This window comes from Pangasianodon hypophthalmus, chromosome 13 (assembly GCF_027358585.1).
Source record: "Pangasianodon hypophthalmus isolate fPanHyp1 chromosome 13, fPanHyp1.pri, whole genome shotgun sequence".
Taxonomy (NCBI): Eukaryota; Metazoa; Chordata; class Actinopteri; order Siluriformes; family Pangasiidae; genus Pangasianodon; species Pangasianodon hypophthalmus.
In genome coordinates, this window is record NC_069722.1 from 23,967,506 (window position 1) to 23,987,510 (window position 20,005).

General features: G+C 37.8%; 1 protein-coding gene across 10 annotated transcripts in view; it reads left to right on the forward strand.

Annotated features, from left to right (window-relative positions):
- rbfox1 (RNA binding fox-1 homolog 1) overlaps positions 1 to 20,005 on the forward strand; it is a 292,080-nt gene that overhangs the window by 254,036 nt on the left and 18,039 nt on the right. For 8 of the 10 annotated variants that reach the window (XM_034309949.2, XM_034309950.2, XM_034309944.2 and 5 more), the window contains 5 exons: positions 409 to 501; positions 2,193 to 2,253; positions 3,257 to 3,310; positions 11,559 to 11,691; positions 13,184 to 13,223. In XM_034309949.2, the coding sequence (XP_034165840.1) occupies positions 409 to 501; positions 2,193 to 2,253; positions 3,257 to 3,310; positions 11,559 to 11,691; positions 13,184 to 13,223 (381 nt within the window). The remainder of the gene's footprint in view (positions 1 to 408; positions 502 to 2,192; positions 2,254 to 3,256; positions 3,311 to 11,558; positions 11,692 to 13,183; positions 13,224 to 20,005) is intronic. The other 2 variants (XM_053239258.1, XM_034309952.2) reach the window with 1 other exon arrangement.

Here is a 20,005-nt window from a genome sequence, read left to right on the forward strand (position 1 = left end):
TATTTATTTGAATATGAATTATCAGATGGGAAAAACTTTTTTTTGTACATTTAGCTATTAAAGGTATAGCTGTAATGACTTTAGATAATGTTTCGTTTTGTTTTTTTTTTTTTTCTTTTTTTATTGTTTTCTTTAGAGGTTCTAACTGAACTGGTAAATTACTGTTCACGCCTTTGGCTTAATGGTTGCCCGTCTTGATGCTTGCATGGCGCAGGGGCAAATAAAAAGGAGCAGGGAGGTCTGTAAAAGCAGCAGCAGCAGTAATGTGTAAGAGAATGGCAGCGAGGTAGAGCTCAAGGGGTTTTTTTTATTACTCTTATCGTTTTTTTGGTTGGTCCTCGCGATCGTTTTTTCTGACTGAATTAATGATGTGCATGTTGTTCTCCCCCCTCTCCCACCTGCATGCAGGGTTTTGGTTTCGTAACTTTCGAAAGTAGTGCTGATGCGGACAGGGCGAGGGAGAAATTACACGGCACGGTGGTAGAAGGCCGTAAAATAGAGGTGCATGTAACAAATATTTCCCTTCTCGAAAAACAGTACTCTTTTTTTATCTTTCTGTTTTTTTCTTTCTATGTTGCTTTTATCAGTGTTTTCTCTGTGTCTGCTTTACTCTCATTTAATACGTCGATTCCTCTTTTACATGTGTGTGTGACACCCCTCCCCCCACTCCTCCCTGCCCCAAAACCCCGCCCCCTCACCTTTTACCCGTTTGGTTTCGCCTCACTCATTGAACTCTGACAGTTGTATCGTTTCAATATCCGTCTTCTCTAGTGGCGCTTATCGCTTTTTCTTTAAGTTGCCATCCGCTTGGTTTTTATCACGTTTCGTTTTTATTTAACAAGCAAACGGGTGCAGTGTGTTGTTACGTTGTTAGCGAGCGGCCCGCTTTCGTCTGATGAGGCCTTACTGCAAGGTTGATCATGGGATGCGCCATGGCTCCATACGTAGGCAGCCTACATCCAGAAGGAGCCCTTAATTGGCCAATGCTGGCTTTTCCAATTTAGGCTTCTTCGTCGTCGACTTGAAATAAAAATAGACCGAAAAAATAAAATTTTGAGAGAGAAATTGCATTATGCAACTGCGAGGAAACAATGAGTCTCGCCACCACTGGTTTCCCACTCAACACTGTCTCCACTTCTTTCTTTCCTTATTTTTTTATTTTTTTATTTTCCGGTGTGACGTGTTGTCGCATTTTAGTAAGACATTGCATATTTTGCTTCTCATCCCCTCCCCTCCCTTTCTTCTCCTACGGTAGCCCGTAGAGCCCTCACCAAACTCTCACTAGCCAATACACACACGCTGAAATCCGAATGGTAAGTGGAGAAATCCATCTGCCATCTCGCGCTGCAAACCACGTGATCTTTTATTTATTTTTTATTTTTTTTTACTTTGTTATTACGTTCTCCTTGATACTGTTTTCTCTTGGTACACGTGGACTTTATTAGATGCGTGACAGGCACTGATTGGCTTGGACTTGACTCGTTGCACATCTTACTCCGACTGTTAACTCCATTTATTGTGTTAACCAGTGCACCCTGTTTTTTAGCTGTCGTTCAATCTGGAATGCGTTTCTTTCTTGAGTTTTTTTTTTTTTCCTTTTCTTTTTTTTGTTTTTCATTTGATATTCTTGCAATGAGACGAAAAAGGCTCTTGGCCCGAGTGTTTGAATGCTAAATGTTGCTTCCTTTCCAACAATTCCAACCTACTCTAAAGTTTTCGTGTATGTTGCACAATGCCTCACTTGTTTGTCCTTCTGTTTTCCTTTCTTTTTTTTTTTCAAACTTACATTTTTCCTTTTTTTTCCTTTAACCTCCTCCCTCTTTCCACTGCATGTTCTTTCATGTGCGATAAGCATTTCGTTTGTTAAGTGCATTTTGTGTGTGTGTGGGTTTATTTATTTTATTTTATTTTTTCATTTCCACAATTTCTTTCAAATTGGTCTTATGTTTTGATGATGCATGCTGAAAAATCTCTTCATGATGACACTGTTGTAAATGTTGATTTATTTGCTTTGTATGTCCTTTTCTTAGTAGTGATGAATGAGATCTGTTTAAAGTCAACTCTTGCTTATGACAACTGTAATTATTTGGATTATGTTCATATTTTTTAGCGTAATGCATGCGAACTGTTTAAATATCTTAAACTGTCCTGTCTTGCGATGTTTGTACTGACTTTACTTTCGTTGTGCTCAGGTGAACAATGCAACAGCACGAGTAATGACAAACAAAAAGACAGTCAACCCATATGCAAACGGTAAGAACCCAATTTCGTGCTTCGTCTAATTAGTTGTTGCATTACACGCTTTTAAAAAATGTTTCTGTAGAATAAGGGTTGCAAGAATATTAATGTTCACTAGTTGAACAGTGTTTCAAGAAAGTAGTCGACTAGTCATTTTTTCCTTAGCTAAAGCAAAAATGTCACTATTTTTAGGATGTCACTATTTTTAGTTTTTTTTTATTAGTGCAGTTAAATACCAATAGACAACAGCAAAGAACGCACAAAATCGAGCTGCATGAAAATCAATAAATCAGTGCAATAAATATCAAAAATATTACCAATTCTTAAAACGCACTCATATGGATGAGCTGGCGTAAACAAGACTCAAGATAAAACAAGATAAATTGCTGATTCTGGAACTGAGAGCGCGCAGCATGGAAGCTCGTGGCCATCAACAGGGCTGAGCTGCCTTTCTTAGATGGAGGATGTGATGTCTACAGCAGCGTCTAGATTTTTCAAGGCTAATAATGACCCGAGAGTGTCCACAAACAAGTCTTCAGAAGGCTCTGAACAAGTTGAGTGGGCTTGGATATTGGATAGCGTTTTATTTCGATTTAAATGACAACAACCATAACTGGTCAGAATTCCTTCGGGAGTGGGCAGGACACCTCTACACTTCATATAAAGTGATAGGAAAGTGAGAACGTTCCATTAAAGCAAATGAAGTCTGAAGTATATTTAGCCTGCTTTCTTTACCGTCTGTCTCGCTGTTATTTCCACTGCCACGACTAGACGCCGTCCAGAAACAGATATGAAGTGATAAAGTGGTTCAAAACAGAATCTATATTTAATTCTGTATGTTTCAAGATGAAAAGATTTGTAAGATGAAACCTGAGAAAAACAAAATGATCCTGTGAGCTCTTGTTCTGCAGGATTAAAAACCGCCAGTCTACGGACTTGTTGCTTTTAGTTATCCACGATTTAACTTCATCAAAGATGTATCACTGAAGTCTGATCTCTCGTCTCTCTTTTTATTCAGGCTGGAAGTTGAATCCTGTGGTAGGTGCAGTCTACAGCCCAGAATTCTATGCAGGTGAGCATGCGTGTGTAATCTACAGCCATCTGATTGTACTGCCCCATATGGACATAATATCATGATATCCTGGAAAATCAAGGCTTGGGAAAGTCAGCAAAACACCAAAGTGAACTAAAAAACTCCTTATGTAATAATATAAGCATTCAATCTGGTGAGCTGAAGCATGATGTCCGGGGCTTGAAACTGACACGCTCCACCAAATCTGGATAACATTTGACACTTTTATACGCCATTTTGATTGAAAACATGTTCTCTTTCTTTCACTTTTGGCTTGAACACTTTGGCTTCACTGTTGGTTTATCTTAAAGCAGGAATTGGTGATTTTTATGTGTCTATTTTTACCTTGCAGAAGAAATAGCTTAGCCAAATTTCGTACTTAAAATCAAGAAGAGTGTAATGACGAAAATAATGAGGGGAAAGTACCAAGAGCACTGGTGCGTGGTGAGGTTAAGGAACAAATTTGAAACTGGAGACCATCAGTTCTGGCAGGAACTTTTTCAGAATCTCAGGAAACAAATTAGTTTCTGGGCTCTAGTTCCAGAAATCTCTTTACCTCCTGTAGGTACTTCCAGTGGACCAAGCACTGTTGAGATAGACCTTGTTGTAGTGAACATTTCAAAAACAAGCTTCATCCATTTTTAAAAACCTGGCACATTATTTAAACTTGATTAATATCAGAGGTGACACAGCATGACAGGCTTTATCCTGCTCAGGGCTGCAGTGGATCCAGAGCCTATCCCAGGAGCACTAGGTGTGCGGTGGGAATATGCTCAGAATGGTCCACCAGTCCATTACAAGGCACCATACACACTCACCAATCACCAGTCCAAATACTGGCATGTTTTTATGAGGTTGGAGGAAACCAGAGAACCCAGAGGAACCACACAAAGACACACAGACGGTAACCTGAGATCAGGATCGAACTGTGGAGATAATTATTGGGTGAACAGAGCAGAGGGAACCAGGAACAGAGCAGGTGAACTTCAGGCTGCAGAAACACTGTTTCACATTTAAGAAAAGATAGAAAAGTTGACAGAAGAAAATAAGAGTTGTGTATTTCCATCTACTACTGTTGAGTAAGTAAGGTGAAGAACATCAGAAACTGGAGCACACTTCATCATTTATTTAAAAATGAATCCTTTTCCATCACCCTTGATGAAATCTGTATCGATAAGTCACCATTTCCATTTCAGCCAAGTGTGAAATCTCCGGAGTGAACCACAGGCTTCTCTGGCACGGGGTTTGGCATAGACTCGGGTTTGGCACTGGGAGTGTGTGTGTGTGTGTGTGTGTGTGTGTGTGTGTGTGTGTGTGTGTCGCCCCACCAGCAGGGGGCTTGTGGACTCTGTTGCAAACCCAGCATGCATCTGTGAAAACAGCGGGATTGAGAAAGGATGCATGCTTCTGGGGTCTGTTTTCATTTCCAACTCCAAGAGGAAGGAAGCAGACGCTGGAGGAGATTTTTTACCTCCTCTTTTTCTAAAAATAATGTGATAGCAAGATAATTGTGATTATATTCGAGAATAAAAGAAGGGCCGGTTTGGGTAAGCAGGGGGCGGAAAAAAAAGAGACTCATTTCACAAGGAAATCGAGGAGCTCGGATATGTTTTTTGGGGGAACTAAAATCAATATTTTCAATTTCTTCAGTCATTTACCTAATTCGTTGCACGATCGTGAAATCGATCTGCTTTTGTCTCACTTTTCCGTCCTCTCAGAGCGACGCATTAGAGCGAGGGAACCCATCAGATGCTCTGCCATTTTGTCCTAATTATAATTAGTGGGTCATTAATATGGCATGATTGGCCTGACTGAAAAGCACTTCGAACCGCTTCGCTTGATTGAGGGCTAAAAAAAAATGGGCGTCGGCATCGCGGTGCATCTTTAATCACCGGCAAAATAAATCAGCATGAGTGGGCCATTCTGGAGCAGCCATGTTTTCAAAGAGCTCTTATTCTGAGTGTAAGCTTCAGATTTACGAGATGGACCGCTCAGTGACTCGGTGACTAGAGCTCAATTTCATTAACACCTTACAGCTCCGAAGCTAACGCTTTGATCTACGCAGAACTTTGAATTATATGTATACAGCATATTGTACGTAAGTAATCAGTGATGTGTTCGTACCACAGTGCTGTTGATTTCTGGATTCTGATTGGTCAGAAAGTGTTGATTAATTTTATATAACAGCAGATCTGACAGTAGTTCACTACAAATCACAGGTTTATATTAATGAGCTCGTAATAATACGTTATCGTTTCTATGGTAACAGCTCATTCACAGGGACTTGACATTCACAGGTACAGTGGATAGTAATGCTCTACGTAAAAACCTTTTACATAAAAACGTGTTATTGTTGAAATGGTGAAGTTTTCTGTAAGGAGATGTTTATTTAACGTTTATGGAAGGAGTCTCCAGTGTCAGCAGGACAGGGTTTGCGGTTTCTCGGTAACAAGAAAAGCTGCGTTTTTACTTTCTCGTCCTATTGACATCAAGAGAGACAAAAAAAAGGCTGCCGAGGGAACGACTGTTTATAACTTGTTTCCTGGACGTCCCACAACATTAAATGTAACTACAAATGGATAAAAAGTACACTAATTTGTACTTTAATTAATGAAATTGTCGGTGTTTGGCAAATTGTTCTGATTCAAGAGGAATAAAACACTTAAGGAACAGTAATCCTTGGCCTCATTCCACCACCCTGTCATTGATTAGTTTCTTATAACAGCACATCTTGAAGTGTTTTATTCCTTATATATCACTATCAGTACATGTAAATATTACAGACCTGAATTTGCACTAATTTTCCCGAGAATATGAACCGTTCTGATTTGAAACGAGAGATTGCTCAGCGGCGAGGAACAATGCGGACCGACCCCGACATGTGTAAGGAGACGATTAAACGTGTACGTTAATTAAGTCCTCTTTTTCTGAACACATTTGAACAGCGTGCAAGCTTTGAGATAAAACACCATTCGGATTACAAAGCCAATAAAGACAGACGAGAGGAGAAGTCCGGCTCAGAGCCCAAGCATTGTCTCCAGAAAATACAAAGCAAAAAAAAAAAAAAAGCTTTTCAAATTTAATTGCCTCTCGTTTTGCGTCCTCACCTTTTGCATCCAGTTTTGTAAATGTGGAGTTATTTTCATGTCAAATACAACCACAAAGTGAAAATCTTTTTTCTTTACAGTTTAAAAACAATAATAAATAATAAAATTTATTTACTTACGACTGTGCTACCTTTACGGTTCACTGCTTACGCTGCCAGAGCAGAGGATTACGTCTGAGGAAGTTATCATGAGAGATGCAGCGATCACATTTTTCCCCGTTTTTAACACAGAGGTCTGGATACTGAATGATTCTGATCACAATCCGATACTGATCTACACAATCTTCCTACTAGCGCTCTTAGAGTATTCCAAAATGTACTTTTTACCCTTCTGATTTAAAAAAAAATTTCAGGAGCGTAATTTCACAAAACATTTCAGGAAAAAATGCAGAAACGCTCGCATAAGCACGCCAGCCCGGTGACAGTACGTCATAAACCGTTACGTCAAACGCCTCAAGAATAAGGTTAAGAGCTTCGTATTGAGCGTTAGAGAAGGACAACTGCAGAAAAACACCAAAGTTTTAAAATATTCACAAAGATTATTAAAAATAATTTTTAAAAAAAAACGATCGTGTGGACTGACAGTGAGGAGGAACTACTGCTCAGTGTTACGCTTGAATCCAAAATGTCTGCTTGCACTTTATTTTAATGTTTTTACAGACAGAGCGATGGATTCCAGTGGATTTTAAAGGTGTGATCCATATTTTGTGTGTGTGTGGTGTGTGTGTGTGTGTGTGTGTGTGTGTGTGTGAGAGAGAGAGAGAGAGAGAGAGAAATGGACTTTTATGACGGGCGGCGACCACTGACTCCACACTTACGTCATTCATCCCCAGCACAGTCTCTCTCTCTCTCTCTCTCTCTTTCATTCTTACACTCTTTCATTCTCTCCCTCTTTCATTGTCTCTCTTTCATTTGTTTCTCTCTTAATCTTGTCGTATTTTCTTTCTCTCTATCTTGCTCTTTTTTATTCTTTCCTTCTTTATCTCTTTCCTTTACTCTTTATTTCACACACACTTTCCTCACTTTTGTTCTCTTTTCCTCTGTCTCTCACTCTCATTCTCCATCTCTTTCCTCTTCTTTCTCATTCTCTGTCTTTCTGGTTCTTTCTTTCATTTTCTCGGTCTTGCTCTCTCTTTACTCTCTCTACCTCTATCTGTCTCTTTTTCGCATTTTTTTGCCTCACTGTTTTACTTTCTTTACACTGTCTTGCTCTGTCCGTTTCCCCCCCTCTCTCTCACTCACTGTCCTGTCTTTTGCTCTCGTTTATTCTCCACCTCTCCCTCATTCTTGCCCTCCTTTTTTCTCTCACTTTTCTCTGTTTTTGTCATTTTTTTTATATGTACTTCTTTCTTACTAGTTCTCCTTCCTCTATCTGTCTCACTCACTCTTACTTTTCCTCAGGTTTTTCCAATATCTTTTCTTTCTGTCTCTCTCTCTCTCTCTCTCTCTCTTTGTCCATATGATTCTATCTCTCCATCTCTCTCTCTTTCTCTCTCTCTCTCTCTCTCAGTCTTTCATCACTTCTGAATGATGGAGTGTAATCTAAGTTGTTTATGTGGTAAACACATATCACAGGTTTATTTTCTGTGTTCCACACGCCGGAGCGAAGCGACTGCAGATACACACACGTCCACACGCCTGTCACACGCTGAGAGAGAGAGAGAGAGAGAGAGAGAGAGAGAGAGAGAGAGCAGGAAAAGTAAAAGATGTGCGATGATCATGGGCTCCTCGTGCTGGCCTTTTTTTCCACGAGTCCTGCGCTTCAGTCTAAAATGAAGATGAAGCCTGAAACAGGACAGAAGCCCTGAGCTGGGCCGAAGTGTGAGCAGGAGTTCAAACGCAGGAGAATGGAGAAGAGAAGGACGATATGCAACAACACGCAGCTTTTCAATGAATCCTAACACTAACATAAATTCCCCAATTTCCCAGACTGTGTGCTCTACTTGTCATCATTTAGATGAGTTTACTGTTAACTGTAAATTAATATTTTGGTGTTTGGTATGTAGGTAAACTAGCTAAAAGTAGTTTGCTAGCAGTTGTTGGTTAGCTAGCTAACACTAGCTAAGCAAAATTTTGGTTATTGTTACTTAGGCAGCTAATGATAGTTAATTTAGCTTAGTTAGGCAGCTAAAAAGGATTTGGTGTTTAATATAGGTTGGTAATAAAAGTTAGATCAGGTTTAAATTAACTTAAAGCTAGATAGTGGTTATGTTAGCTAGTGGGTAATGTTGATTAGTTAACTAACGCTAGCTAAGTGAGATATCATTTCATGTTACTTAATATTACTCATGTTACTTAATAATGTTACTTAGGTGGCTAACAATATTTTAGCTTGCAGTTGATATTAATTAGGCAGCTGAAAATAGCCATGATAGCTGGTGGTTTACGTTGGTTACTTATTGGTTAATGTAAGTGATTTAGTAGATAATGTAAGTTAGCTAGACATTAATGTAAGCTGTTTAGTGGTTAATGTAAGTAAGCTAGTGGTTAATGTTGGTTAGCTAAAGGTTAATGTAAGTTAGCTAGACATTAATGTAAGCTGTTTAGTGGTTAATGTAAGTAAGCTAGTGGTTAATGTTGGTTAGCTAAAGGTTAATGTAAGTTAGCCAGTAGTTAATGTTGGTTAGTTAGCGAACACTAGCTATGTGATACAGTATATTGTTTAATGCTGCTTAATGTCACTCATGTTACTTAATAACGTTACTTGAGTAGCTAATGATAGTTTGCGACTAATATTAATTAGGCAGCTGAAAATAGCTGAGTTAGCTAGTGGTTAATGTGAGTTAGCTAAAGGTTTATGTAAGTTAGGAAGGGGTTAAGTAGTTTACTGAAACACCAGCAGGTGAACGTTAGTGTAAATAAATTGTGTAATATTTTATAACAGCTGCATGCTCGTGTTTATAACAGAAATTCATATGATGTTTTTAATTGGATTTTTAATTAAAATAAATGGAATTATTTTATAAATGAGTTAAACAACTCATATGTAAGATGTAAGGAACAGCGCATACAACGCCACTGAGTAGCTCATGTTTCAAATTTTTTTATTAACTTGAATGAAGGAAATAATTTTAGGACGATACATTTTATAAAATAGTAAGTAATGTTTATTTTTGTTAGCATTAATACAAAAACAATCCATATCACTGTATCTCTTCTTCTTTTTTTTCTTCAGTGTTTTAAGTCACTTTGGAAAAAGCACACCGATCAAATTAACAAATTAACAGTAATATTTCATAAACGTTCAGTGTTTATATAATATTTAATTTTCTCTGTTTCCGATGTCTTGATTTAGTTTTTCCATTACGTACGTCTAACTCTGAGGCCTGGCTTGAGGCTTGAACACATGAAGGTGAAGTGGAACGATTATTGTGTTCACCTTTACACCAGAGCCCTTTTCTTCCAGCACTAAATTTTTCATATGCCTAATGAATGATTCAGTGTTTCTGTTATATTTTTATTAGATCACATCTTTTTAAAACTGTATAATTAAAGGATGAAAGAGCGCCTCTTCCTCCTCCTCCTCCTCCTCCTCTTCCTCCTCCGTTTAAATTACCTCTCTCATCTCATCATCATCATCGCTCTATTAGAATTAATGATAAAAAAAAACAATACTGTACTTTTCTCTCTCGCCGAGCCCATAAATCTCTTTACGTTTTATTTTTCTGCACTTTTTTATTGTGTTTTCTGTCTAATTTGGGTTTTAAATTGATGGCATGTGTTTTTTTTCTCAGTATATGAGCTTATTTGTGAGACACTGTAGAGTCGGATTTATTGCTTTGTGCTTAAATTAGTGTGCTTAAAAAACAGTCTCATAAAAATAAATTGTGTTTTCCTTCATTGTCGTTTCACTTCCTGTTATGTAATGCCATCCGTTTACCTCCTGTTTTACTTCCTGCTTTTTATACTTCTTGTTAAATGATGAAATAAACAATGCTGTTGTGATTTCGACATGCAAATTTGCCATTGTAGTGGTTAAAATTTGTGAGAATGTTGTTGCTAGGCAACTGGGAAATCAAAACACCCAGTAGGGAAGCTAGCTAATGACTGAAGCTAATCAGCATTTAGCTGGAAGTATGTTTTTCTGTTTGTTTGCTTGTCTGTTTGCTTGTTTGTTTGTTTGTTTGTTTAAGATGGAAAATCGGAAAGGAGCAGAAATGAGACAAGAGTGTCTGGAATATCAACATTTTCCTCAGTTGTGTTGATAAATTACCAAGAAAAAACTCTGTTTGATTAAAATTAAGCTATAAGTGTATTTAGCATTGACCGCTAACCAAACATGAGAATGTAAATGCTCAGTAGAGTAGTTAGCTAATGCGCTTGCAACTCAGCACTTAGTGATATGACTTTTTTAAAATAGAAGTTCAGAATGATGATGGAAATGAGAGAAAAATGTCTGGAATATCAACATTTTCCTCAGATGTGTTGGTAAATTACTAAGAAAAGACTCCATATGACTAAAATCTCAACCTGACCCAAGTTACAGCTGTGAGCTTGCTCACTAGCTAGGTTGCATAGCTAGCCTGGAACACCCAAAAGTTGGCCACTCCAATTCATAGGCTAACTATTTTTTAAAATTATTATTCATATGTGTGTTTTGTAAATGTAAACAGTTGTAAAATATCATAAAACTTGTTTCCATTTATGATCTTTTAAAAGGGGCTTCTGTTTTGACGACTATGTTTGGTTAAAATCAGATCTCTCATGTCCATGAACTAGAAAGTAGTAATTAGCTACTAAGCTAATCCTGATAATGACATCCCCTCTGTGTAACAGCTTAGCTAACTAGCTAACTTTTATCTAGCTTTATTAACTAGCTGTTTTTTACTGTTAAAATCTTAAACTTAGCAACTTTTTTTTTTTACTATGTATTATGTGTGTGATGTGCAAGTTCCGCAAAGTTCAGACAGGTTTTAATGTTTAGTACAAAGTACCATATGTTGTTTGTTGCTATTTAATGGCATCCATTTTCTCCCCTAAAGCTGCCATTTTGTGAATAGTGGCAGTTATGTACACACACTCTTCTAAACCAGATCAAATTAAAAATGAAACACTTTTTGGCTGACAGATGCCATTTTAGCAGCTAATTCCTGATTCTTTGTGTGTGTGTGTGTGTGTGTGTGTGTGTGTGTGTGTGTACAGTGCCAGGCTTCCCGTACCCAGCTGCCACAGCGGCTGCAGCCTACAGAGGGGCGCACTTAAGAGGGAGAGGACGCACAGTGTACAACACATTTCGGGCAGCAGCTCCTCCACCACACATCCCAGCATACGGAGGGTAAGAGATCACACACACACATGCACACACACACAAACCTGAACGCCTCTAAATCTCAAGTATAAGTATAGGATGGATCTCAGCACCTCCATCTTCCCCCAATCTGTAATGTAGCAGGATTTGTAGTTTATATCTCTATCAGACCACCAGTGGGATGAAATTGTCTGTAGATGTAGCATGTAAGACCCTTTAATCATGTTGAGCTTGAATTGCTTTTGTTTGTTAAAGCTGGCTAAAGTCAGTTTTAAATGATTGTCTGTCACACGTGGCCGAGAGCACAAGAGAGCTAAACTGGCCATACTCTCTGAGTGGGAGGAGCATACTCTCTCTCTCCCGGTCAATCAGAGCAACACTAGCCAATCGTGGGTATCTGTGAGCTCATGTATGTGGAAGAGGGCAGACAGCAGCAGGTTTGATTCACTTCCTGAAGTCGAGTAAGTTCGCTTTCTTGTTGCATGAAAGCAGACCGAGACTACCTCACTCAGGCGCTCTCAGAGCTGAGTGTTCTCACCTGCCTAAAGAACCACACCGAGGTGAAGAACACACCAGGGCTCTGTTCAAACGGACTATACGTATGTAAAAGCACTCGCAGTCTAAAACTCAATAAAGATATAAAACGAAAATAAAAATGCAATTATTATTATTAGTTTGGTTAGGTCTGTGATGTCAGAGTTTGTCCGAAACCTGCACAAAGTTTTAAAGCCATAATCTAAGTGTGAAGGGATTGACTTCCTGTTATACTTCCTGTGAGAGAATTTGCCTGAAGGTGTCCCTGTTTCTGAAGCTGAAGCTTTTTTAAACATGCACGAAATCTCACGAGGGCACACACTCGCCTCTGATCTTCACCTCCATAGTCCTGACAGAAGCGATTGCGAAGGCGCCACAGCTCACCTCGAAATTGTTTCCTCTAACGTTGTTCCCGTAATACACTTACCGCATACCTGGGCCATATTTTGAATGACTCATTTGGACTTATTGCACTTTATGAGAGACGCTCGCATTCTCGCGTGTGCTGATTTCCAGCGAGGATTTTTTTCACCAACGCCTGCGTCCTCCAGGGTTCTAAAGAAAAAAATCACATAGCAGTCTCTAAATCAATAATACACTCAATAAACGAATATCAAACGCAAACACAGGATGAAGGGAAAAAAAACCTTCATTCAACTGAGGACATTAAATAAAGGCTTTCATTGTGTTTGATTGAATATTGCTGCATTATATGTTTTTTTTTCTACCTGTTTTCATTCTTTTTGAGCTTCTTCATTTAAAAAAAAAAAGAGCGAATACCATCGCTGTAAATGGATCAATCTAAAAGAGAAATTGTTTTGGTGTCTGAGTGCAGTTATGAACGTGCTCGTGTTATTTAAGTCCGGATTATTAGATTGAACAGCGTTTGCACTTGAATGGGAACATGCACTTACATGGAATTTCTGTCTCTTTGTGTGTGTGTGTGTGTGTGTGTGTGTGTGTGTGTGCGTGTGTATGTCTGCAGTGTCGTGTACCAGGACGGATTTTATGGCGCAGATATTTATGTAAGTATGAACTGATATATACGCCGTCCTTTCTTACACCACTTGATTGCACCTCATCTCCGATTAACAAGTCTGTTCCAGTTTAACCCTTATGTTGCCTCACGTGACATTTTGCACATCTGTACTAATTAATCTAACAAAAAACTTTTTTATAAAATTCATACCAAGGAAATGTCAGTTAGAGCTTTTGGTAAATATGACAAAAAATATTTTTAGTCACAGAGAAAATGATTTTTAAATCAGGTACAATTTTTAGTGAAAAAAAAGATTATGTTGCATTAATTAGCAGAAACCCTCTATCATGCTAATTAACATAACAAAAATATTTTTTAAAAAAATTATATTTCTATTGCAGTGAATGTTAAAGTTAGTTTGGAGTCATGAAATTAAAATTTATTTTTAGCCACTGTGATAAGTATATTTTTTTAAAATTCTTTTTTGTTACATTAATTATCAAAAATGCGCAAATTGTCATGCTGATTATTAAAAAAATAAAACTAAAAATCATATTTCTATTACAGTGATAAGTTTCTCTTGGTAAATATGAAAGGAAAAAAGTCACTGATAAAAATATGATTTTTAAAATGTATTTTTTTCTACATTAATTATCAAAAATGCACAAAATGTCATGTTAATTAACATAATCATTATTCTTACAAAACAATTCTATTTCTCTCATAACTATAATGTTCAGGTCAGTTCGTGCTCTCTCTAAATATGAAATGGAAAAAACTGATTTTTAGCCATTGCAATAGAAATGTAATTTAAAAGAAATTAAGATGTAACTTTTACTAGCGAACTCACAAACTGCTATGCAAATTAATGTAAAAAAAAATAATAATAATAAATAAATAAATAAACATTTTTCTACCAGTCCAATATTTTTAGGGCAGTCTGGACTCGTGGTAAATATAAAGCTTTAAAAATGTTTTTTAGCTGCTGTCACATTACCTTATCTCTCATGCTTATCTCTCTTCCATCTGTTTCATTTCATTTGAACTACAAAGCCCATGCCTAGACTTAAAGGTGCTCGTCTGTGCATATCTTATATTTTTTATTGTAACTTTGTGATTTGGGATGTATTACAACATCGGCTGTTCCATTCTGCCAGTTAGGGCAGCTGCAGATGATTAGCATTTTGCAGAAAAGTAGTCACACTGTGATTAGAGCGATTAGAATAAATTTCAAACAAAAACATTTTCTGATCTTGGCTTTGGTGGAGTAAACGAGACCAAATACGGAGAAGTCTGAGGTCCTTTTGGAGAAGACTGGTATGTCTTTAAGGTTATATGGAATATCTCTGGATATTGAGACACAGATATTTACCTGCTCTTCCACTGTAACTAGCGAGTCATGTAGCGTGTTTTCCCACTGATCATCTGTAGACGGCCTTTCACACTGGATGGTTTTTTTCATATATAGAAACATATAGAAATGTAACTCTGATGATGAGGTGGTTGGTTGTCTTTACTGCTTTAGCGACGACCCAGCTAATGTCTGCTCACTGGTGGTCCGTTTCCATTGATGGGGTGCCAATACATTGTGCAAACCAACAGATGGACTGCAGTCACTAATTATACGCTTACAAAGTCAGAGGCTCCCACACGTCCTGGAAAACCGGAAAATTTATAGACTTGTTTTACAGTCATGGAAAAGACCTGGAAAATAACGCAAGCAATAAAACGTCCCGGGAAATCAGCGAGGTCGTAAAAAAGTGGCTGTGATCGCATCATTTAGAATCATTTCTCCTCAGCTGGACTGTCTTTCTGAAAAAAAAAAAAAAAGTAAAAAAGGATCATAATCGTTAACAAAGTGCTGTGTAAGGAATAAAACACTCTGTGTTGTGCTGTTATAGGAAAATAATCAACGACAGCGTGGTGTGATGAAGTGCAGTCACTGTTACCATATCAGAGTTGATTATTTTCCTATAAAAGCACATCCTGTAGTGCAATTTTCCAAAAGTTATTTATTAATGAACATGTTGCACTTTTTATGCATTTATAGTTACATAGAATGTGGTGGACTGTCTGCACTTACGGATGTTATAGCAGCTGTAAAGAGTCGTTCCCTCACCAGCCTCTCTTTTTTCTCTTTCTTAAAGTTCAGGACAAAAAAACACAGCTTGTCCTTTTTTGTTACAGAAAGCATGAAGCTATCCGAAAACTTAAAGTTACAGCTTTACCTGGCACTGGAGACTCCTTCCATAAATAAATATTTCCCTATAATCTCACCATATCAACGATTAGGCACGTTTTTGTTGTTAAATAAACACACAGATTTTTTTTGTTTATTATTAGTCTTAGATTATGCAGATCGCCCATCGTACACGTCCACGTGAATGAGCTGTTACTATGGAAACGATAACGTATTAGAAAGAGCGTATTAATATGGATATAAACCTGTCAGAGCTGCTGTTATAGAGACTGAATCCACACCTTCTGATTCAACAGCACTATGATATGAAAGAGGTATGAGGATCTTCGGGATGTGCCGTTATTGGAAAATAATCAATAAATAAGGAATAAAATAAATGTTTTATTTCTTATTTGTCTCATACACGTGTGGGTTACTCTCGTATCTCATATCTATCAATGTCAGAGTGAGAATTACAGAGAAATTACAAACGCAGTAGCAGGTGTGACAATTATCGTCTCTTTTACACAACAGCACTTGGCCAGACAAACACACGCCCACACAGGAGCACTCGATCCCCAGCAGCGGGCTTTAGCGGTGCAGATATGCCTCCTGTGTCCACACACACACACACACACACACACACGCACAGAGCACTTCACTTTCCGTCACCCTCTCTCTCCCCCCTTTCCTTCCTGCGAGTCATAAAGATAAATGATGGCTTGGCTCTGGATCGGTATTAAACTCCTGACCGCACCGTCACTCCTCCTGAGCCACCGGCTCTGTCCCAATGCTCAGAGTGGCCTCGGGACTAAAGGGAGCTTTAAATATGGGTTCTAGATGTTCCCCGTTCCCCCAATAAAGCCCAGTCCTTCTCTGACACTGTGTGTGTAAATGATTTGTCAAGAGGGCTGGCTGGAGAGAGATGATGACTGAATTAAACAGTGAGTCATCAGGCACAGGGTTGCCAGGTCTTTCCTTAAGAATTTCCGCATCTGGTTTATTTTTGTAGGAAAACAATCAACAACAGAACGGTGTGATGAAGCAGCGTGACCATTGCCACTGTGAAGTTGATACATTTCCAGAAACAGCACATCCTGGAGTGTTTTAGTCCTCTTAATCCACAGCAAAATGCCAGAAAAAATTTTATACTTTTTATCCATTTACGGTTATATTTAACGTTCACAAACCAAGTTAGTTCCTGTCCTCACTTACGTTATTGCAGCTATAAACAGTCGTTTCCTCATCAGCCTCTTTTTTTCTCTCTTACAATTAATAAGATAAAAAAAACCCGCAGCTTATCATGTTACAGCTTTACCTCACGCTGACACTGAAGACTCCTTCCGTAAATGTTAAATAAACATCTCCTGACAGAAAACTTGAAACTGTCTTCTGTAACTTGAACAAATCCCTGTGAATGAGCTGTTACTATAGAAACAATAACATTGTTTCTATAGAAAATTAATCACCAAATTCTGACCAATCAGAAGCCAGAATGCAACATGCAACTGAAATAATTTAACAAAATTAGCACATTAAAAATTTCTCATAAAATGTTGCCTTTAAAAAGATTTTACTATCTGCAACATCCTGGGTTGATTCTTGTTACGCAGGCCTGGCAACCCTAGTCAAGCAGGGAAACCCCATTTTTGGAGCAGAAGGAGAGCGAGGAAGGAGTGATGCAGTGTGATGGCCTAGAGGAGAGAGAGAGAGAGAGAGAATGCTGCAGTGTAATATCTTAGAGTAGAGGAGAGTGAAAATAAAGATGCAGAGAGCAGAGAAGGCTGAATGGATTTTTGGTAGATAAAAATCAGTAGATATCTGCGTTCTTCACGTAACCATCATGTTTACTCTGGCATAATTCTATACGATAAATACAATAAATTTTTTACATTTTGGGACGTTTATTAGTATCTGATGTCACTGGCCGGTCTTTAACGGCTGTATAGCCTGAAGTAGCCTGCAGTAGTAGCACATGCATTCCTCTAATAATAATAATAATAATAATAATAATAATAATAATAGCAGCTAGTTAGCTTGTAATAGCTAGGTGGTAGCATTGTTATGGTTACAGTGTGTGTCACATGAAACCTTTTTTTTTCTCATATCAGCAGCATAAGAACAGTGTTTTGCCCAAGGATGCGCTATATTATTTTATAAATAAAATAGTTACGTTTACATATTTTTGTGTTCTAACATTTAGGGACGGTAGAAAAAAATGTTCACTTAATGTTCACTTAGTTAGTTATAAAAGTGCTGATACATCCCAAAAGAGTATCATGATGTTCATATATCGCAATATCGATACTGATATCGTCCACCCTGAAGACAGCCTTTTTAGACTCAATGCTCATAAAACATCTAAAATCGTTACAAACCTGAAAATGTGTGTACTGTTATGTTTGGAGTGGAGATGTAAAAAAAAAAAAAAAAAGAGAAATTGATAATAAATAAATAAACCGAGGCAGCCTTGAGGAGGAAAGAGAGGAGAAGAGAAGAGCAGGGTAAGGTGAGAGGGCAGTGATGGAGAGAGAGTGGAAAAGAAAAGAGGACAAAAAAAGTAAAAGGAAGAAGAAGAGAGAGAGAGAAAAGAGGAGCGCTGAAGTGTGACAGCCTGGAGGACGAGTGCACCACCACGGACGAGGATAAAGGAGAGAATAGCAGAACCAGAGAGAGAGAGAGAGAGAGAGAGAGAGACAGAAAACGGGGTGAAGAAGCGAGAGAACAGGACAGAGATTGAGTTTGGAGAGAGTCCGGGGAGAACACGAGGGCAGATGGCTTTGTGTTCGTGCCCTCGCTTCTGTGTGGGATTTTTGAAGGGGAAACTATGGATCTTCACTGCACGCAGAATCCCTCCATCCTCACGGTTTAAGATTTAGATTTAATTATTTGAACTGCTGACATTATGCTTCCACATGTCTGTAGTATTATATTTAATAACAGTGATTAAAGACATGCAGTGAGGAGTAAGAAGATGCAACTGGGGATGTAAACATCAAGTAGCGAAGCTAGCTAACAACTGAAGCTAACCAGCATTTAGCTTTAAGCCCTTCATAAGATGGAAAGGCAGAGGGACACTGGAAATGTGTCAAAAGTGTCCAGAATATCAACATTTACCTCAGATATTTTGATAAATTACTAAGAAAAGACTCTGTTTGACTAAAATTAAGCTGTAAATATACTTCAACCAATAACCAAAGTCTAAAGCTGAGTTTTCTGAAACGTTTTGCTAGGTAACTGGGGAATGTAAAATTTATGTATTTAGCTAATGACTGAAGCTAGTGCGTACAAGTTAGTATTTAGCTATAGACTTTTTTTAAGTTGTAAATGCAGGAATAGAGTGGAAATGAGATAAAAGTGTCCAGAATATCAAAATTTTTCTCAGATGTGTTGGAAAATTACTAATAATAGACTTCATTTGACTAAAATGACAGTATATATATATATATACTTAGCATCAATTGCTAACCAAGCTCTGAAGCTGAGTTTCTAGGCAACACAGAGCTGTTAGGGAAGTTAGCTAATGACTGAAGCTAGTGTTTACATGTCAACACTTACCTATAAGACTTTTTAAAGATGGAAAGATGGTGAAAATGAGACAAAAGCATCCCGAATACCAACATATTCCTCAGATGTGTTGTTAAAGCACTAAGAAATGACTATAATTACACTAAATATATACTAAGCCCTGACTGCTCATTGAACTTCCATGGGTTCTGCCACATTGAGAGAAAAAACTAATGGACCGGAAGAGCTAATGAAAAAGTTGACTTTCGATTGTGGGTTAATATTTTATTTTAACGTTTGAAAAAGAACTAACATCTTTTGCTGAAACAAATTTGTGCCCTTTTCGGACCATTTTAGTCGTAGGAAAGTGTAAGAAGAACAGGAATTTCAATAATAATGCACAGTAAGCGGGTGGAAAAGTGTCTAAAATGATACTTACGTAAATGTATATAATATTAAGTATAGATAGATAGATAGATAGATAGATACAGACATACATACAGACATACATACATACCTTCTAAAGCTAACTAGTTAAATGCAAATGAAATAACTCACTAATCAGTGTGAAAATCAGGTTGATCTATATGTTTTGTGCTCTATTTTGTACTAGCTTTGTTCTCAGATTAGATTAGCAAAACAGGCTAACTGTACTAGCCACATACTTTCACCAGAGGCACCAACGATCTCTGCTACTTCCTTCCAAACTTTAATTTTCTTCATAACATCTCCATACATATTTAACGACAGGGTAAGATGAAATCATGGTTATAAGTTTTTCTTTCATTTTTGCATCAAACAGTAAATGGGAGCGAATTGCAGTTAGGAACTAAAGCTCTGAGTGGAGAAATAAAGAAATTGGGATTGGTCAGAGGAATCATTCAAGCCAGTCGTTTGGGTTTGTCGCTTTATCGCATCATACCTAATATGCATAGAATTGAGGAAATCTAAATTAGAATGTCACTGAAATCGCAGCTCCGTACGTAGAAAACAAATGCCCATCTGCTACTTTATTGAGGCTTACTAGTGTGAGTGAATGGTAATAAACAGAACTTGCACAAAGGTGATGGTTGTGGTTTCCATAGAAACAGGTTTGATTGTGTTGAATATAGTTCATGAAGTTAAAGTTAAAGTTCAAATGG